Below are 22,412 nucleotides of genomic sequence, written 5' to 3' on the forward strand. Positions count from 1 at the left end.
AAGTACATACTGATATACACCTGAACATCAGCAGGAGAGGACTCTTTAAAGTAGAGACACTACATACTGATATACACCTGAACATCAGCAGGAGAGGACTCTTTAAAGTAGAGACACTACATACTGATATACACCTGAACATCAGCAGGAGAGGACTCTTTAAAGTAGAGACACTACATACTGATATACACCTGAACATCAGCAGGAGAGGACTCTTTAAAGTAGAGACACTACATACTGATATACACCTGAACATCAGCAGGAGAGGACTCTTTAAAGTAGAGACACTACATACTGATATACACCTGAACATCAGCAGGAGAGGACTCTTTAAAATAGAGACACTACATACTGATATACACCTGAACATCAGCAGGAGAGGGACTCTTTAAAGTAGAGACACTACATACTGATATACACCTGAACATCAGCAGGAGAGGACTCTTTAAAGTAGAGACACTACATACTGATATACACCTGAACATCAGCAGGAGAGGACTCTTTAAAGTAGAGACACTACATACTGATATACACCTGAACATCAGCAGGAGAGGACTCTTTAAAGTAGAGACACTACATACTGATATACACCTGAACATCAGCAGGATAGGACTCTTTAAAGTAGAGACACTACATACTGATATACACCTGAACATCAGCAGGAGAGGACTCTTTAAAGTAGAGACACTACATACTGATATACACCTGAACATCAGCAGGAGAGGACTCTTTAAAGTAGAGACACTACATACTGATATACACCTGAACATCAGCAGGAGAGGACTCTTTAAAGTAGAGACACTACATACTGATATACACCTGAACATCAGCAGGAGAGGACTCTTTAAAGTAGAGACACTACATACTGATATACACCTGAACATCAGCAGGAGAGGACTCTTTAAAGTAGAGACACTACATACTGATATACACCTGAACATCAGCAGGAGAGGACTCTTTAAAGTAGAGACACTACATACTGATATACACCTGAACATCAGCAGGAGAGGACTCTTTAAAGTAGAGACACTACATACTGATATACACCTGAACATCAGCAGGAGAGGACTCTTTAAAGTAGAGACACTACATACTGATATACACCTGAACATCAGCAGGAGAGGACTCTTTAAAGTAGAGACACTGCATACTGATATACTCTTTAATTGATTGATTGTTTCAGGGATCCGCCCACTTGGGAACCTGAAGTTTCAGCTTGTGTGAATCGGGACCTGAATGATGTGCTGAAGAATGCAGAAGTGAGTCTTTGATATTACAGGTTGTGGGAGTGCTCAACAACAATGTTGATTAAAGGTCCCCTATCATACTCTTCTTCATCAATATATTATATGTCTCAGATATATCCAGAGCCTGTCTCTGATTGGCTGAAACACCAAACAGATCATTGCAGCATTACCCATAATCCCCTCTGTTTCAGCCCTGTTTCCAAAGTGCTGATTCTCTGTCTGTTACTTTAGATGAAAATAAGGAGCCCCTCCCCACGCCCCTCTGAGAGAGATTTGGTTAAAAAGAACTCAATGGTGCTCTAGGAGGAGATTCAGGTGATAAGGGGGGGGGGGGGGGGGGGGGGGGGGGTTACCTTGGTTGGTGATTGGCTAATGGTTACTCAAGACAAAACATCGTTATGACATCATAAAGTGGCCAAAATCTGATCAGCTCATTTTCAGACAGGTTTTTATAGAAATGGATCAAAAAGAGAGAGAATCTTTTCTCCTGAAACTTTCAGAGTCTCTTTCCACAGAGGGGACACATGTTGATGTAGAAGAGACATGAAGAAGAGGGGACACATGTTGATGTAGAAGAGACATGAAGAAGAGGGGACACATGTTGATGAAGAAGAGACATGAAGAAGAGGGGACACATGTTGATGTAGAAGAGACATAAAGAAGAGGGGACACATGTTGATGAAGAAGAGACATGAAGAAGAGGGGACACATGTTGATGTAGAGAGACATGAAGAAGAGGGGACACATGTTGATGTAGAAGAGACATGAAGAAGAGGGGACACATGTTGATGTAGAAGAGACATGAAGAAGAGGGGACACATGTTGATGTAGAAGAGACATGAAGAAGAGGGGACACATGTTGATGTAGAAGAGACATGAAGAAGAGGGGACACATGTTGATGTAGAAGAGACATGAAGAAGAGGGGACACATGTTGATGTAGAAGAGACATGAAGAAGAGGGGACACATGTTGATGAAGAAGAGACATGAAGAAGAGGGGACACATGTTGATGTAGAAGAGACATGAAGAAGAGGGGACACATGTTGATGAAGAAGAGACATGAAGAAGTGGATTTTGCATAACAGGTGACCTTTACATTTCTTTTGTTTCAGAACTCGGACATCGGGCTCGGCTCTCTGGATGAAAACGCAGCCGACGTCTTTTCTCAGCTCGATCAGGTCACGAACAACTCGCAGAAAATAAACTCGTACGCCAACCTCAACGCTTCGGTCCAGGTCCTCTTAAGTCTGAGCAACAAAATCAACAGCATCAACAACGACACCACGGCCAACGTAAGCAACGCAGAATATTTTCGTTTCTTAATCAAGACCTTTCTGAACATTAAAGCATGGGAACATGTCCCACGTTACTGTCGTCCCACCTCTCCCCTACTTTTCTTTTAGATACTTTAAAGGGATTTTGCCGATAATACTTCTGTACTTTTACTTAGAGTATGTTGACATTAATAATAAAGCTTTATTTATATAGCACTTTTCATACAGCACGTAACAACCAGAAACTCCACTCAGATCACATGTTCAGACCTTTTCAGCAACAAAATAAATAATGGTTCCTCTCGACACAAGACTAAATGAATCGATGCAACAATATGAAACCCTATAAATAACATATAGGTACAACAAAAATACAAATTAAAAGATAGTAATAAAAACAATACGGTTAAACGATTCAAATATTAAAAGACCAACGTAAAAGGAAATGTTGCTACTTCAACTGTTAAATAAAACCCTTTAAGACCTATAGAAAATAAAACAATATAAAAGTAGGTACATAATAAAGACTAAAGGCTAATAACAAGCTAATCTAAAAAGATGTGTCTTTAGCTGTCGTGTAAAATTGTCCACTGAGTCTCCTCTGATGTTTCCTGGTGATAAAAGCCCATTTTATTTTGGAGGACTTTAGGGATATTTAAAAAGCTGAAGAAGAGCTCAGGGCTCGTCCAGGGACATACAACGAGACTCGGTGAGACACGTGGCAGCCAACGTAGTTCAGATACAACCGAATAATGGGCTCCCTCTTTATTTATTAAGTAAAGGATCTGAGTACTTCTTCCAACACTGCTATCTTTACGTTATCATGAAGCGGAAGGTTTTAGTATAGACATGTTGTACCTGCGCATTAAACTTGCTTTTCTAAAACAGGAAACATCTCCAGCTTGTACTAATTGATGGTTTCATTTCATTTCATTTAATGGTTTATTTGAACAGGGACAATGCACTTTGATGAACACTTTAGACAAAGAATGCTTCAAGTGTAAATATGCCGGATTTTAGCTTTGAGCTAATTTCCATCCGTAGACCCGTCACATACAACATATTAGAACATGACATTTATAACCATAGCAAAAATAAATACATGATATGCAGAAAGAGCAAGAGCAGCACACATAAGTATTTACCACATGGCAGTACACTATAGCAGCTACCACATATAAAGTGCAAGAGGAGATACCCCTGTGTTAAAGTGCATTTAGCGGTGATTGCACATCTGTTTGTTTCTCAACCATTCTCTGAGTTGACCTTTAAAACTATTGAGAGTGGGACAATCCCGTATCTCAGTTGGGAGGCTGTTCCAGAATGAGCTGCCTTTAATCAGTTAAACCCCACGGCCCCGCGGGCGGGGGCAAAACGCAACATCTTGCAAGAAACAGCGTCTGAGGGCTTCTTAATATTTAATAAACTATGAATTTGTCATACCCACTTAACAGGAAGAAGCTCAGCTATCAGACAATATTAATCGTTTTTAGCTAAACGAAAACAAAAGGGTAATAACAAAGGCTCTGAATTAGCCCTGAGCGGAAAAATGCTAACGCACTTAGCCAGGGTTGCCAACTTTGGGTACCTGGCTGGAGTGAGATTGTGATATCATGGGTTTAATTCGGTTTAATTACACATATGCGCACGACATGACTGCTATCGTGTCAGCAGCGGGACCTTAGCATATATATAGGATATATATACAATATATACAAATACACAATAATGGACACAGACTATAAAGGGCACACAGTTTCATTCACTAATGAAAGTCAAACATGTTTGTTTCCACTGTTGTATTGTGTGCCTGTCGCGATAAGCAATTAATTGACTTATCGTACGATAAATAAAAATGAACTCGATAACTTTTCTGACCTCGATAAATTTCCATTTACATGAGGATGTGACTAGCAGTTTGAAAGGATGTACTTGAATTATTATTATATATTATCATTATGTCAGTGGTCTAAAATGGTCATACAACGGTGCCGACAATATTATCGTTTATCGCAATAATTTCCGGGAAAATGTATCCAACAAAATTAATTATCGTGAGAGGCCTATACATGAAACACACACACACACAAACAAATCTACAGACTTACTCCAAACTGCCAAATATATTAATTAACACACTCTCACTCTCATATACTGTACTCTTTGACTCTATGTTGGCCTAGTAGAACAATAAGCAGCAGACTTTTACTTTTTTATCATTTCTACTGGATCTTAGATCTGCGCATGCGCTCCAGAGTATTTTTGTTGGGTAATCTATGGTAGGGCTAACCCATACAGTGGTGGGGCTTAAATCAGTATTTGCAATGTAATTACATACACGCTCCCCCCGACAGTGAAACGCCACGCGTGAGGTTTAGATTATTTCCCTGTCTCAATCCAAATTGAACTGTATGAAATAAAAAGGCACATTTGTCTTGTAGTAAATAAAAAGGGCGACCTGGAGCCAATCCTGCAACAGGTGAAAGAGTTGACATGCTGAAAACCCAACCCCTGCAGGGGGGTCTGGGGGGATTCTCCCCCAGGAGATTTTTTAAAATCCTAACATAAAATAAACATTCTGGTACTCTCTTGAGAAGAAAAATAAATAAATCTATTACTACACATTTAAAAAAATGAATGCCATATTAGTTTTTTGTTACTTTGTTCTGAAAGCTGAACCTGCTGCAGCAGTGCTGCTCCTCACAGAGAGAAGAGGGAAGAGGCTGTGTGAATTACTTTACATTGTGGATATGGGTGGATAGCCCCCATTGTTCTGTGTGTCAAAATGAAAGACAGCCCACACACCTATCAATCATCAAACCGTGGGGTCTTATTTCATTACGTGTTGATTTCTATCAACACGTAATGTTGTATCGATGTATAGAGATGTACTACCACAAAAGTATTCTCCGTCGGGACTTCCTGCAACAACACCACGCCGTTATCGTGATTCTGATTGGCCAGAAGACATTATCAAAGATGTTCTATTGAGAAGACGATCACTACGTGACAAAAGTTTTCAAAACCGTTTCTAGTCTTCGTATTCTTGTTTTTGGCGTGAGAATAGTTTGGGCAGCGTGAAAGCGTGAGATTGAGAGTGAAAGCGTGTGTCACACGCCAGATGCGTGAGAGTTGGCAACCCTGACTTAGCACAGTACTCAAGGTAAAATACCCTTATTACTTATCGGATCTGCACAAAAAAGATATCGATTAGCAAGCTGAGATTCCACAGATTCCAGACATATAAGTATCATTACTGAGTGATCAGAACTCGCGGACAAACGACAAGAAACAACAACAAAGAAATGTGCTTTACGGAGCAAAAACGGCTAAAAACGTCTTACCTTAGCTGTTGTTCTGATCAAAAGTTGTGTTCAATGGCATTAAAACGAGAAAAACGCTGCTGAAGTTTAATCCATAGGTTAATCCATCATCATATTTATGGCAATAAACGTAGTTTTCTATAGAGTGTAACATAGCTTTCGGTTTGGGCAAACTGCGTGCGCATCACTCTCAGTCCTCAATGGTAAAGTTTAGATGGATTTAGGAACTCCCCCTCGATTCTATTGGCTCTAACGGTTCAAAAGAGGTGTCAATCACCAAAATCGATCAATGGGTTTGTTGGAGTCGGGAGGCCTGTTAATTTATTCCGGCAATTACTCAGACCTGCTAATTGACCTAACAGAAGCTATTGAGTCTATGTAAGTTTACTGCCAGGCTCGGATCCACCTGGATCAGCAAGGTCTCACCTCTACTAACTCCTGAAGAACCAGGTTCAATTAACTGCTGTTTCAATTCAGACGACACACTAAATCCGTATAAGCGATCCCGAAGGATTCTGGTATCAGTAATGGGGTGTGGCCCTGCCTAAGTGTGAGTGTGGCAGTTGTGCAATCTTACCTTTAAGCAGGAGAGGAGAGCGCAGATTTCTTTTAAGTTATCCCAATCCAAAAAGGTGTGATGAGTTTATTTGAAGAAAATGGTCCACACTTTTACAGGGTTTTTACCTTCTCTCGTTATAATGTGACAATCATACAAATACATCATGCTGTGGTCCTTTTCTAATATAAAATCTCAATTCACAGTTTTACATTTCTTACATTAAATTCTAACTTCAACTGGCCCACTTCAGTTGTGACATAACATTCTAACTTCAACTGGCCCACCTCAGTTGTGACATTTAAATTCTAACCTCAACTGGCCTACTTCAGTTGTGACATTCAAATTCTAACTTCAACTGGCCCACTTCAGTTGTGACATTACATTCTAACTTCAACTGGCCCACTTCAGTTATGACATTACATTCTAACTTCAACTGGCCCACCTCAGTTGTGACATTACATTCTAACTTCAACTGGCCCACTTCAGTTATGACATTACATTCTAACTTCAACTGGCCCACTTCAGTTGTGACATTACATTATAACTTCAACTGGCCCACTTCAGTTATGACATTACATTCTAACTTCAACTGGCCCACCTCAGTTGTGACATTTAAATTCTAACTTCAACTGGCCCACTTCAGTTGTGACATTCAAATTCTAACTTCAACTGGCCCACTTCAGTTGTGACATTCAAATTCGAACTTCAACTGGCCCACTTCAGTTGTGACATTTAAATTCTAACCTCAACTGGCCCACTTCAGTTGTGACATTTCAATTCTAACCTCAACTGGCCCACTTCAGTTGTGACATTTCAATTCTAACTTCAACTGGCCCACTTCAGTTGTGTTAAATTGTACCTTTTAAATTCTTCCGACAGAATTTAGAGGAATATCCTCATAAATGGTCGGTGATAAAAAACACATTAAAACTTTCATTCAACAATACATTCCAAACCCCGCTCTGGAGCTTTCTCCCTCTCAACCAGTGCTTTTATGCTCCACACAGGGACAGAAAACCAAAGACACTCCTTCATACCCATATATGTGGGGAAAGGTCATGGCCTCTGGTGTGCAGGACTGGACATGTCCAGACATATTCTCCTATGGTATGGCCTAAACCCATTTTGGGGCTTCAGTACTTTTCCATTGAGTCAGGGGTCTCCTGTGCACAGCTTGCTGTGAGTGAACAGTAACACCCCGTAGTGATAAACTATAATAGGCCTTAAACTCAATTTACCAAACCCCTTGTGTTTGTAAATACTGTGATTATAGAACAACATGAAATAAAATGCATTTTCATTGTGGGTTATACAAGAATATATTTGATTATATTTGATTATTATTTGATTATATTTGATTATATTTGATTATATTAACTTTCGTTTAATTATTCAACTTAATATGGAGACCTCAACAGGTTCCAGAGATATGGCAAATATACCCAAATGACCCCAGAGGTGGGTTTTGTTTTTTCTAAACCTCTCTAAAAAGGTCAAATTTCACTTGGTTTGCATCAATCTTGATACACGGTACTTATTATATGTTTTAGTTTGGATTCCTAAAGCTTTTAGTCTACTATCCCATCATTCAAGGGTGGTTTTCACTATAAGTCATGTTTTTTTTTTGGACGGACACTATAATTTACATTTTTTTTCTATGTTCAATCTGAATTTACTTTAAAATAAAAACATCTATATTGATTCTGACACTTCTACATCCAACTCACAGGTGTATCATTGCTTTGAGAAAAAAGATTATTAATTTACACCTTTTAGAAGTGAAGATATAGTCATTTGTTCTGGGCATGTCATTTTCAAGCCTGAAACCTGAAAAACAGGCTCAGGGCTTAACAGGTTAATGGAGAGGACATTTTGTCCAAAAGTGGTCCGTCTGCGGTGGACTTCACAGTCTCCTCTGGTTTCTGACCTAGTGCAGCGTCCACTGTGTTTTCTGTGGATGAATTTCCCTAAGGGAGGGGGGGGGGGGGGGGGGGGGCAGTCCATGTAAACATTTATAAAAAAAACACATACTTTTAAAAGACTTAAAATTATCAAAACTCAAGAAATTGTGTTTCTCAAGGATGGTACAGTGGTAGTATGAATGTGGCTTTCTGTCAAACACCTTGATAGCTCTCTTGTACAGCTGTTCTATGGGTTTCAGGTTTGTGGCACAAGCAAACGATCAGTTTGTAAAACAGTATTCAATGTGGGATAGAATCATACAGTGGAGGTATGACTTTGCAGCATTGATTAAGAAAGGTCTAATTTGTTTAAAATGTTGCAAGTTGAATTTAACGGTATTGGATACTTTCTTAATATGTTTCTTAAATGTCAAGTTCGAGTCCAGTATGACTCCAAGATACTTGAAGTGGGGGACTAGTTCTAATTCTGCTCCGTTTAAAAACTCATTGGATCCTTCGATTTTGACTGGTCGTTTACTGAACATCATGTATACTGTTCTTTTTTGCATTTAACTGTAAGCAAATGTTGTTCAGCCAGTGTTGAACCTTGTCCAAAGCATTAGAGAGACAGGATGTGATCGTTTCAGTGTTTTTCCCGTGTACAAAGATGACCGCATCATCGACATACATTTGCACATTCAACTCAGGACATACATTAGGCAAGTCATTAATGTACAGAGAAAACAGTAATGGTCCAAGAATGGAACCTTGTGGAACCCCAACAGGGTTCACAAGGTAGGGGGATTTGGTACCGTTGACCAAAACACACTGTTTTCTGTTTGATAAGTAAGACTCAACCCACTGTATTGAATCTGCCGAAAAATTGAAATACGTCAGCTTTGTAAGGAGCACTTGGTGGTCAACAGTGTCAAAAGCCTTCCTGAGCTCAAGGAAGACAGCACCTACATATGGGCTCGTGTCCAACATACATTGAACCTTTTCCACAAAGACACAGCTAGCTGTCTCTCTCTCTATCTTTCTCAGCTATCTTAGAGACACAGGGGAGGATGCTGATTGGTCTGTAGTTGGACATTATTGCCTTATCCCCAGATTTAAAGATCGGTGTCACCTTGGCCACCTTCCAGGATGATGGAACTTCCCTCGTGCTGATAGATTGATTCACTAGCATACTAATTGGTTTTATTAGACCGTCGATATGTGTTTTAATAAATCATCTGCATCCCTAGCTTAGAACCTCTTAACCCTGAGATTAAATCAATTCAAACTACATATTATTATTACATATGGTTTGAGACATACTGTATATTACATCTTTTAAGGATTTTGTCACAGATCAGGATAAAAAACACTTACAATAAGTTAATGTTGGTGAATAATCATGACATTAAATTACTATCATGATATAATAAATAATTAATAACTAATTTAATAAATACCTGATTAACTTACTTATTTTCTAAATAACTAACTTATTGAATACCTGATTAACTAACTTATTTTCTTAAAGTGGACCTATCATGCTATATTTGAATAATATAGTGTAGGACCATACCTATATAAGGCATATTTATACTTTTTTTTTTTCAAAATACCAAACAGATCATGCATTTTAGCCATGCCTCATTTTGCTCAATGTGACAATTTCTAACTCTGTTTTTGCAAGGGCAGATTCAGTGAGAACAGCACCACCTACTGGCCTGGCATATGTACTACAGCGTCTCCAGCGCTTTCGAACGGCAATGCCGTGGCTGTCTCCTCCTGATTGGTGGAGTTGGCCCAATAGCCGTAGCGCCACCGTCCTGACGTCAGGACAGTGTTCAAATCTGGATCAGTTTTTATCAGATCCGTTGCAGCCCCTTTTTTAGAGATTTGGGTATGGAGGAAAATAGAGAGGGTTGTGTTTTCTGACACTTGGTGAGTTCCCTGGAACACCGGGGACACATATTCATGTATAAAAGACGTACACAAGTGCATTTTGCATGATAGGTCCCCTTTAAATAACTAACTTATTGAATACCTGATTAACTTACTTGTTTTCTTAAATAACTAATAACTAACTCGCTGCTCAACGCCTTCCAGGTACCGCTGGTTATCCCAAAAAACTGAATATAATTACAGTAAAAAGTATTCCTTCTACTGTTGAGTGCTTAATCTCACAATCTGTATTTTATTCTGTTAATCTGTTTTTCCTATTAGCACCTTTATTTCTATTTAGTCATTTTATTGCAATATTTTATTTCTTAATACAAATCTTAATAAGTACAATGTATAACTCAATAATTATTTTTCTTTTGCAGGACTTCTTTGATTCCTCCAGTAATCTTCTGGAGGAATCTCTCAAAGTCTCGTGGACGAAGACGTCTGGCCAAGAGAACATTTCTCTGGCGGAGAGATACCTGAGCTCCGTGGAGAAGCTGATCGTCGCCACAAACGTGACCCAATTGAAGAAGAAGAAAAACATCGAGGTGATGGCGACCAACTGCACGAAGCAAAACACCAAATGTTACCACAAGGTGTTCAACGTGTCCGTAATCCTCAAAAGCTCTGACCCGGGAAATGTGAAAACGGCCGGCTTCAAAGAGCTGGAGAAGTATTTACCGCAGAAAGACAAAACGCTGGAATCGAACAGCATCGTCGTGTCAACGACGATGGAGAAGAAGACCTCGTCCGTGGAGGTGGAGATTCGCTTCCCGTTGTTGAAAAAGCGGCCTCCCCACGTTCTCATGAAGTGTGTCGCGTGGGATAATTTCACCCACGATTGGTCTGAAGACGGTTGTAAGTGGAGCGGAGCGTCAGATGAAGGACTCTGTACCTGCAAACATCTGTCCTCCTTCGCCATCCTGATGCAAAGGTATCCTCTGAAGATCGCCGGACTCCAACAAGTCACCCAAGTTGGTCTCTCTGTGTCCGTAGTTTCGCTCGTAATCTGTCTCATCATCGAGGTATTGGTTTGGAGCTCCGTGGTGAAAACAAACACGTTGTACCTCCGCCACATGGCTCACATCAACATCTCGCTGTGCCTCCTGGTGGCAGACAGCTGCTTTTTGGCGTCCATGGACCCCGAAAGTGTCTCCGAATTGTGGTGCCGTATCTTCGTGGTGCTGAAACACTTCTGCTTCCTGTCCATGTTCTTCTGGATGCTGTGTTTGAGCGGCATGTTGCTTCACCAGGCCGTCTTTCTGTTCCACAACGTGAGCAAGAGCACCTACCTGAGGCTCTCCATGTTCCTCGGGTACGTCTGCCCGCTGCTGATCGTCGTCATCACGTTCCTGGTGTATGACGGAGGCATTGAAGGCGAGTATTTCTCCAAAGAAAGTTGCTGGTTGTTGTACGAGGGACTCATGAAGGGCTCCATCCACACCTTCGTTATCCCCGTGGGAATTATCGTGTTCGTGAACGTTCTCTCCATGATGGTGGTGATCATGAAGCTGCTCGATCACCCAAAGAACGCCGAGCGGACCAATGATAGCGAGAAGAAGGCGGCCGTCACAGTGATGCGGTCGGTGATTCTGCTGACGCCCATCTTCGGGATCACCTGGGTGTTTGGGTTCGCTGTGATGTTGATGGATCTCACGTCTGGACCCATTGCTATAACAGTGAACTACCTGTTCACGCTGCTCAACGCCTTCCAGGTACCGCTAGTTAACTAACTATCATAATAAATAACTAACTTACTTATTTTCTTAACTAACTAACTTAATGAATACCTGATTAACTTACTTATTATATTAAATAACTCATAACTAACTAACTCACTAACTAATTGGCTAAATAACTAACTAACAATCCTAATTATTTTCTTAAATAACTAACTGAAAAACTAACTCACTTATTTTCTTACTAAACTAACTAACTCACTTATTTTCTAACTTTCTATTTAATAACTAAAGAACGATCTAACTGACTACCCAACTAATTAACTAACTAGCTAACTAACTAACGTAATAAATACCTTAACGTACTTATTTTCTTATATAACTAATAACTAACTAACTAGCTAAATAACGCTGCTCAACAGGTACCGCTGGTTATTACACATAACCGGATATTATTAGAGTAGAAAGTATTAATTCTACTGTTTAGTGTTTAATTTGTTTTCTTGTATGTCACACACTAACTAGTATAATGATTGACTAACTAACTCACTAACTAACTAACTAACTAACTAAAAACTAAATGATTACCTTATTAATTTACTTATTTTATTAAATAACTAGCAACTAACTAAGTCACAAACTAACTAACTAACGGATTTCCTTACTTAACTAACTAGCTATCTTATTTTCTTACTAAACAAACAAATTAACAAACACAATAACAAACTAACTTATTTCTGAACTAACTCACAAACTAACTAACTAACTAAATGAATACCTTATTAATTTACTTATTTTATTAAATAACTATTAACTAACTAAGTCACAAACTAACTAGCTAAATAACTCACTAACTTTTTTACTAAACTAACTCACAAACTAACTAACTCACAAACTAACTAACTAACAAACAAACTAACTATCTCACAAACTAACTAACTCACAAACTAACTAACTAACAAACAAACTAACTATCTCACAAACTAACTAACTCACAAACTAACTAACTAACAAACAAACTAACTAACTCACAAACTAACTAACTAACAAACAAACTAACTATCTCACAAACTAACTAACTCACAAACTAACTAACTCACAAACTAACTAACTAACAAACAAACTAACTATCTCACAAACTAACTAACTCACAAACTAACTAACTCACAAACTAACTAACTAACAAACAAACTAACTATCTCACAAACAAACTAATTATCTTGATTGTTTTACTAAACTAAGTCACAAACTAACTAACTAACCCACTAACAAACTAAATTAATACCTTATTCGGATTTCCTTACTTAACTAACTAGCTAACTTATTTTCTTACCAACCAAACAAACTAACTAACTAACATAATAATGAACTACCTTTCTTACCAAACAAACAAACTAACATAATAATGAACTAACTTACTTATTTTCTTAACTAACTGTTGCGCTCATTAGAATGGTTGATATATTTTTGTTATTTTGAACACTAGATGGCGTAATGGGGCAACAACATATATATGTGATCGCACAGGTGCATTGATTGTGACTGGGAGAGCAAGAGTTTTTTGACCGTGTCTAAAAAAACTTTGTAAAACTTACTAGCTAAATAACAGACTAACTTTCCTAATGATTGTCTAACTAACTAACTACCTACCTACCTACCTGTGTACTTACACCTTTACGTCTACAGTTTTGTGTTGCATTGGTTAAACATGTGAACAGCCCTGCTCTGTGTTACCTGTTATATGGCAGTAACATGTTAGTATTATATTTCAGTCAGACAACTCACGTGTTCTTAATATGTTTATTAGAGCAGCATATAGTTGAGTTTGGCGTCTATGCTCGGGCCTCATCACTCCACAGATTTACATAGAACATTGAGTGATGATTAGATACTGTAACTATCCCCCGAGCCTACAGGTGGAAGCTGGGGTGGTGGTGGGGCAGGCAAGCAGCACGTGAACGCATCAGCAATGTGACAGAGCCGCAGTATTAGCGAGGCAGATGCAGGCAGATCTGGCAGCTTAAAGGTAGGGTAGGTAAGTTTGAGAAACCGGCTCGAGATCGCTAGAATTTGAAAATACACAACCGGAGAAAATCTCCCACTTCCTCACAGAGCCCCTCCTCCAACACACACGAACGCGCACATGACCAATGAGGGCACGAGATAAGTTTGTGCACAGATGGAAGGCTGACAGGCAGGTAGGCCATCCAGTTATTTTAGCCGGGCCGGCTCAGATGATTGGTCGTGCTTTTTACAGTACTACAGCTTCCACAGATGATATTTATTTATGGATTTATTGTCAAAGCACTTCAGATATTCATTGCTATCGGGATGTTAAGAGCATTCCATGGAATATAACAACAAGTGTATCTCGAGCCGGTTTCTCAAACTTACCTACCCCACCTTTAAATAGAGCAGCAAGTTAAGGAGATTGTGTTTGGTTGGTTGTAAGAGAGACGCTGCACGTGTTAATGTATCATTGGTGCTCGAGTTGACTGCCTAAACTAGCTCGCAGGCTTCGCCCCATTTGTGTTTGATTTCCTGCTCAGTAACTTTTCCTTTTTTTATTTTGCAGGGTTTGTTCATTCTGTTAACAACATGCGTGATGGACAAATCGGTAAGATGTTACTTTTAAAATAACCCATAATGCATCCAAATCACAACACACTAGTCAGTAGGTGATTTACTTTCTCCTAACAAGTTAAATGTGTAATAAAATATATAAAACCACAAACAGGATATTGTAGCATAACAGTTTTAATCTCATTTCCACAGACCCGAGAAGCACTTGGGAAACGTCTGAAGACAAATGTAAGTGTACTACAAACTGGATTATTAATGCAAAACCACAACGATTATACATTATTTATTTTAATCTCTCACATCCTCCGTCTCTCCAGGCTTCAGCCCCGACCTCCAACAGCACCACAAAGTTAGAAAGCACTTGGAAGAAGTGAAAATGATCCTAAATATGTCTCACATCAAAACACACATTTTACAAACAATATATCTGAATAGGCTTCAAGTTCGTACATTTTTATAGTTATTACTTTGATGTATTCCCTGATATATGAACACTGTGCAATGCTTGTTTACCTGATTAGTTTTTTTACAGGAAATATCTCCAGCTTGTACTGATTGATTTTGATTTAAAACGTCCTTTTATTGCGACATATTGTTTGGTAAACACTGTTTATTACATCTTTCTAGGATTATAACCTATAACCTCGTAATGTATAATTACCTTATTAGCTTTGTATGTATTATTATTTGTTATATTAATGATTTGTCTCTGTCTTTTGGGGTTTTGGTTTCCTCAGATTGTCTTTACTTGTCATTTTTCATGCTTTTTTCACAGTTGAACGACTTATTTCCAAGATACATACATGATTTAATACGGAGCTGTTGCAGGATTACTTTGTGTAGAAACTCACTTCTGTATATCTGTGATTTGAATCATATGAGAGGAAGTCGACTGAGATGTTCTTGAGTTCAAGAAAGCGCTAAATAAATAGATTTTCACCCAAAAACTATTCATTCAAACTTAAATGTTCTATCGGTGAAGCAATACAAATGTTTGTTTCTTAACACTGTGTACGGTAAAGGGATTCCTGTTTGTTTCAGTGACTTTTTAAGCATATTTTGATGATTACCGGGAGGAATATAATGACTTTCATAAAGAGCCTACGCCAGTTTCTTGCACCTCTTCTCCTTGTTCTCCTGTTTGCTCCGCCCCTCGTTAGTGTCGTCCAATGAGATTCCTTTCTGAGCCTCAACCTCTGCTCTGCAACACAAACAGGGATATTTACCTATAGGGTAAAAATATTTAACTAACAGATATCAGCGTGACACTTCCACCCTTCATTACTGACATTAACACAATTCTTTTTTATGTTACAAGTTTTCTGACCGGTCATGTTTAAATGTGCAAATGAGGCGTTTTGTGATGCTAACTGATGCTGAATTTAGGAGAAATCTACAGACAGAGTTAGTCAAATAAACGCCTGAATTTGAATTAAGATGTTTTCTTTACACTAGTCTGATAATAGACATTTTATGGAGCCTAAATAACCCAAAATCTAATCTAATAGAATATAGAAAATCAAGTGTTTACCTGCAGTGTTTCACCTCAAATCAACCAAAGCGACCACCAACCATATATAGCCACTTTATTTAAACTTCACCCAGAATTCTGAGTTTTTCTCCACTTTTTTACGAAGAAGATTTAGCGCCAAACATTTTATTCGAGATCTGAACAAGAGAGATTTTTTTATTGTATTTCTTTTTTTTCTGAGTCTTCACTTTTTTCTCAGAATGTTGACTTTTTAAGAGTTAAATTATTTCCAGAATTGAAACTTGTTTTTCAGAATAATTTTTTCTCATTATTTTGACTTCTTTTTAAATCCTAAAATCCACATTTAGCCTCTTAATTTACTTCTTGAGGGATCTGACGCAGTCGTGGTGTCCGTAGCCTATATCTGGGCGATGCGTTCAGGCTCCAGAAATCCTCCAGGTCCAGGCTCCAGATAATCCTCCAGGTCCAGGTCCAGGCTCCAGAAATCCTCCAGGTCCAGGTTCAGGCTCTAAGAATTTGAACTTTTTTCTCAGTTACATTTTTTTTCAGAATTTTGACTTTTTTTTCATTATTTTATTTTTGTCTGAACTTTGAAAGTTGCATTTTTTCTGAAAGTAAAATTTCTTCTCAGAAGTTTGATTATTTCTCAGAATTTTTCTTCGGAACTTCATTTTTTTCCTGAATTTTGACTTTTTCTGAAACTTGACTTTTTTCTCAGAATGCTGAACTTTTTAAGAATTAAAACCTTTTTCTCAGAATTTTGACTTTTTTTTCCGAATTTTGACTTTTTTCTTAGAATTTTGAACTGCATTAAAGCATGGACACATGTCCCAGTAGAGACACTAAATCCTAAAATCCACTTTATCCGCCTCTTAATTTACTTCTTGAGGAATCTGACACAGTCGTGGTGTCCGTAGATCTGCGCGATGCGTTCAGGCGTCTCTCCGCATAAGTCCTCCAGGTCCAGCGGTGCGTTCAGGCTCTGCAGCAGCTTCAGGACAGGGAGGCGTCCGGCCTCCGCGGCGCTGTGGGCGGCCGTCCATCCGTGCTCTGTCATCAGAGAGGGACACGCCCCGTGACCAATCAGGAGCCTCACAACCTCCACGTGACCTGAGGGGAGGGGCCACAGTGAGATCTCACACTTAAAAACCTCCATTACAGTTAGGAACAATCGAATAACTTAGACTTTATTGAGCTTTTTCCAGACAATAAACAAACAACACAATAACAAGCAAAGTGACACAACGGCATTGTTGACAGACAGTTTGTGATCTACAGTTACGATAAATATTCCTGTGTGTTATGAACTCTGATGATGATTTTCAATATTTTTCTAACCTGAAAAGTTAATTGAGGTAAAAAGAAAATACCAGGTAAAAGAAATGTAAACAAAAATAAAAATAAGTTCAAAAGTAATTTATTTTTAGCCAAAAGCTATGACTACATCTAAGTTTTTTGATGTTTTTGTAGACAAAGGTTCAGTTTAAACCCATGTGACTCATTAATCACATATCTTAATTCCTATTATCAGTGAAAAGGTAATAACAGTAAATGAATGCACTAATTATTCATCTGCAGAATGAGTACTTTTTACGGAAGAAGATTAGGGCCACAAGAACATTTCTTTGAGATCTGAACGAGAGAGATACTTTTTATGAGTTCTGGGATTTAAGTAAAAAATATGATTTAAAAAAAGATTTTTTTCATTTTCTCAGAATTACATCACATGTTACTTGTTAGACGCTTTTATCCAAAGCGACTTACATACTCAATACTGTGGACAATCCCCACAGGAGCAATTTGGGGTGAAGTGTCTCAGGGACACAACCACATGCTGACTGCAGTGGGGTTTGAACCTGTGACCCCCTGATCCGAACACCAACGCACTAGCCCACTGCGCCACACGCCTCCATGTTATAAATAAGAATAAATGGTCAGATCTCACTGTGGCCCCTACTTTTATACTTTCACTTATTTTTCACTACTTCTTATGTATTGTCCCATTGGTCCTTCATCTAAATTATTGGATGTTTTCTGTGGATAAAAGTTTAGTTTAAATGCTGATGAAAACTAAAGTAACAAACCTGTGTTCAACATGTAAGAAGTAGAAAGTACAGGTATTTGTGTTCAACATGTAAGAAGTAGAAAGTACAGGTATTTGTGTTCAAAATGTAAGAAGTAGAAAGTACAGGTATTTGGGTTCAACATGTAAGAAGTAGAAAGTACAGGTATTTGTGTTCAACATGTAAGAAGTAGAAAGTACAGGTATTTGTGTTCAACATGTAAGAAGTAGAAAGTACAGGTATTTGTGTTCAACATGTAAGAAGTAGAAAGTACAGGTATTTGTGTTCAACATGTAAGAAGTAGAAAGTACAGGTATTTGGGTTCAAAATGTAAGAAGTAGAAAGTACAGGTATTTGTGTTCAACATGTAAGAAGTAGAAAGTACAGGTATTTGGGTTCAAATGTAAGAAGTAGAAAGTACAGGTATTTGGGTTCAACATGTAAGAAGTAGAAAGTACAGGTATTGGGTTCAACATGTGAGAAGTAGAAAGTACAGGTATTTGTGTTCAACATGTAGAAGTAGAAAGTACAGGTATTTGGGTTCAAAATGTAAGAAGTAGAAAGTACAGGTATTTGGGTTCAACATGTAAGAAGTAGAAAGTACAGGTATTTGTGTTCAACATGTAAGAAGTAGAAAGTACAGGTATTTGTGTTCAACATGTAAGAGTAGAAAGTACAGGTATTTGGGTTCAACATGTAAGAAGTAGAAAGTACAGGTATTTGTGTTCAACATGTAAGAAGTAGAAAGTACAGGTATTTGTGTTCAAAATGTAAGAAGTAGAAAGTACACGTATTTGTGTTCAAAATGTAAGAAGTCAAAGTAAAAAGTGGTCAGAAAAATAAGTAGTGGAGTAAAGTACTGATACCAGAAACATGTACTTAAGTACAGTAACAAAGTATTTGTACTCCACTACGTCCCATCTCTGAAGCTGACCCAGGAAAACACGGGGGAAAATATATCGTTAAAGTCGACCCTCTTTTTATAGGGTTATATACTCAAAGACAAAAATATATACACAACGTTACATATTAAAACTGAAAAGGTACGTATATATAACGATTACTTTTACTATAGGCCTTATCTAACTGTCAATATGCGTGTAATTTTACTTACAAACAGTATATGGATGCAGGACTTGTAACAAAGTATTTCTACAATTTAGTATTGGTACTTTTAATTCAAGTAAAATATCTGAGTACTTCTTCCACCTCTATACTTAATGAATACAGGTGTATCAGGTGTATATCAGGTGTATTATCAGGTGTGTGTACCTCCAGCAGCTGCCCAGTGCAGGGGGGTTTTGCAGCTCCACTCCTCGTCCTTCTGGTTCGGATCACATCCTTTGAGCCTCAGAATCTCCTGGACTTGGAGCAGATCTCCTGCAGCTGCAGCCTGGTGGAGCTCCGTCATCTCACCGCTGAGTGGTTACCTGGAAACAGAGACAAACAAACATGGTGCCTGCTGCTAGTGTTGCTAAACCCGAGATGCTAAGGCTCAGTGCTGCCACCTGCTGGGCGTGAACACAGGTGCATGTAGTAATAATAATAATAATAATAATAATAGATTCAATTTGTATAGCGCCTTTCAAGGGACCCAAGGCCGCTTTACATGGGGAACAAACAAAGGGGCAAATAATAAAGTGGAAGCAGGGGGGCTGTGATGGGTAAGGGGTCAAATGTATTTACTATATTCAATTTTATTGTATTTTACTCATTGATTTATCTACACTGCAGCTATGTACAAATGACGATAAAAGCCTTGAATCTTGAATCTTTATACCTTGAACTGTTTTTTTGTTTTTATTTTGCTTCTCTTTGTTATTATTATTGTTTGTTTTGTTTCCAACATGTTCAATACATTTGCTAATAAGAACAAATATATATGAACACATGACACACTGAGAAAACTGCATTATGCTGAACAGGATGCGGGCCATATGAGAACATGTTTATGGGATGTGACCATGTGACCAAAAGTAAAACAAATACTTCTGAGTTTTCTCTCAAATAACAATAAAAAATAAGTGGAAAAGTATCTTTATCTCTATTTTTTATTTTAAGAGTTAAAGGTAGGGTAGGTAAGAATGTAGAAAGCAGCTCTAGTGCGCTAGAATTTGAAAATACACAGCCGAAACAATCGGCCCCTTCCTTCAGACTTCCTCACAGAGCCCCTCCTCCAACACACACGGACGCGCACATGACCAATGAGGGCACGAGATAAGTTTGTGCACAGATGGAAGGCTGACAGGCAGGTAGGCCATCCAGTTATTTTAGCCGGGCCGGCTCAGATGATTGGTCGTGCTTTTTACAGCGCCACGGCTTCCACAGATGAGATATTTGTATATATTTATTGTCAAAGCATTTCATGTATTCATTGCTATCGGGATGTTAAGAGCATTCCATGGAATATAACAAGTGTTTCTGAAGTGAATTACATACCCCACCTTTAAAGTCAGAATGCTGAGACAAAAATCAGAATTGCATTTTCTTAAACCTTTGGTCACTTTTTTGCGATGTGATCCAAAAGTAAAAAAAGAGTGAGTTCTGACCTTTTTCCCAAAAAAAGAAATTCTGAGAGAAAAATAAAAATAAAATTCTCCAGAAAAGACATTCTGATTTAATTTGTACTTCTGAATTTTGCGAAAAAGGTCAGAGTTAAATTTCTGTCTGTAATTTGTTTTCCCTTTAGTTCTCTTTTTTGGGGATGTGACCAAAAGGGAAAAAGAAAAATGTAGGTCTGACTTTAAAAAAAAAAGTGAAATACCTAAATACTTATTTTTTTTAATCTGCATCCAAACATCATTATTTCTCCAAATTGTTAAAATATTAACAACAAATATATTATTTCAAAGATGAACCATGATCACTAACAATTGCACGTTTTATTGCCATTTAAACATCTGCTTCCTTCTTTGACTGAAATGCAAGAATATATTGTGAAAAACCAAACTAAGTGTTAAAATATCAATACTTTAAAAAGTATATTTTTTACATTGAATGCATTGTAAACTTATTGATTAAAAAAAGGCAGAACTGTTTAAAACTGTACAGTGAACTTTTGAAAGAACAATAATGTTAGTTTCTTTCCTTATATGTTGTATTATAGAAGTGTATTCTTATTCTATTTATTATTGTATTTTATTTAAAGTGGACCTATCATGCTATATTTGAAACATATATTGTAGGGCCATACCTATAAAAAACATGTCTGTGAAGTTTTTTGCTTAAAATCCCAAACAGATCCTCGTTGTAGCCATGCCTCATACTGCTCAAACCCCTCTTTTGCAGCTGTTAGAGAAACAAGGATTTTGGGTCCTTAGCTTGAAAAAAAAGAAGAGGAGATAAAGTTAAATTCGGTTGTGATAAAACGCCATCCAGTTAAACCACATTGTGGAGGAAATTCCACTTTAAAAACAGAAACAACCTGCTTGGCAAGAAATTAACAAATAATAGAAGTTTAAAGCAAAGTTGTGTTATTTAATAAGTCAATAAAAGTCCAAAAGCATTTAACAGAGTTAATCTATTTCAGCTGAAAGGACAGAGTCTTGCACCAAGAAGTTAGTACAAGATCTGACCACATTCAAAGAAAATACAAATACTTTATACACTACAGAAGGAGGGAAGGGGAAGGTCTTCATCAAGCGAATTTACATTACAAGAAGTGTTGACCAGACGGTTTAAACTTACATACAGCTATGGGTCTCATGGCAGCGGCTCACGTTGTGGTCCCGCTGGCGTTTGTTAGTGGTTCTTGAACCCCGAGAGCAGGAGAGACTGAAAAGAGTCAAGGCAAGCTTATAAAAGTTAACAGCATTTAATTACACAAAAGATGCGGTGGTATACAAATGAAATGCGCACGTTGGTGGTTCCCCCCTGCCAGCTGTTTGGTCCCGTCCGCGCTGGGTCAGCTGGGGGCAAGGAGAGAGAGAGATCCTTCTTGTGTCTCCCGGGTATCAACTGTAGTCTTCTCCTATTGGCCGGTGTCGACGGGGGCGTGTCCAATGCAAATCCTGTCGGTTTCTGCTGCTGAATTACATCACTCAGATGTCTGTGGTCATCTAAACATTCCCTAATAAACCTCATTCCTGCGTCAATAAATGAGTGTTAAACCCAGGGTGTTTAGTGTACAACATCACGTTATTTCACCTTCAATTCACGGTTTGAAAACGTAGCATTTCGCCACATGCTAATGCTAACCGGAAATGACGAAATTCACCAGCGGAAAACCGGAAGTCACTTGTGAATCTTCGGTTTTCAGAATAAAACAGATTTAAATTAAATACAGTGTATTTCATTCAAATACGCCACATCAACATTGATTTTAATTTCTAACAGGTTACTGCATATGCGCC

The 22,412-nt window shown here is 38.2% G+C and overlaps 2 protein-coding genes across 6 annotated transcripts in view; one reads left to right on the plus strand and one right to left on the minus strand.

Annotated features, from left to right (window-relative positions):
* The window catches only part of adgrf3a (adhesion G protein-coupled receptor F3a), a 30,073-nt gene extending 14,456 nt beyond the window's left edge, over positions 1–15,617 (plus strand). For all 5 annotated transcript variants that reach the window (XM_034149038.1, XM_034149039.1, XM_034149040.1 and 2 more), the window contains exons 13-18: positions 1,184–1,259; positions 2,361–2,540; positions 10,624–11,958; positions 14,498–14,539; positions 14,698–14,733; positions 14,823–15,617. In XM_034149038.1, the coding sequence (XP_034004929.1) occupies positions 1,184–1,259; positions 2,361–2,540; positions 10,624–11,958; positions 14,498–14,539; positions 14,698–14,733; positions 14,823–14,879 (1,726 nt within the window). In that variant the 3' untranslated portion in view covers positions 14,880–15,617. The remainder of the gene's footprint in view (positions 1–1,183; positions 1,260–2,360; positions 2,541–10,623; positions 11,959–14,497; positions 14,540–14,697; positions 14,734–14,822) is intronic.
* Positions 15,493–19,582, minus strand: LOC117497134 (ankyrin repeat domain-containing protein 66). Its single transcript, XM_034149043.1, has 3 exons — positions 19,333–19,582; positions 16,879–17,107; positions 15,493–15,706 (listed from the first exon to the last, which is right to left on the minus strand). The coding sequence occupies exons 1-3, from the start codon at positions 19,469–19,471 to the stop codon at positions 15,607–15,609; spliced, it is 468 nt and encodes a 155-aa protein (XP_034004934.1). The 5' UTR covers positions 19,472–19,582; the 3' UTR covers positions 15,493–15,606.
* Between the last annotated feature and the right edge of the window lie 2,830 nt (positions 19,583–22,412).

The sequence above is a fragment of the Trematomus bernacchii genome, unplaced genomic scaffold, assembly GCF_902827165.1.
Source record: "Trematomus bernacchii unplaced genomic scaffold, fTreBer1.1, whole genome shotgun sequence".
Lineage (NCBI taxonomy): Eukaryota > Metazoa > Chordata > Actinopteri > Perciformes > Nototheniidae > Trematomus > Trematomus bernacchii.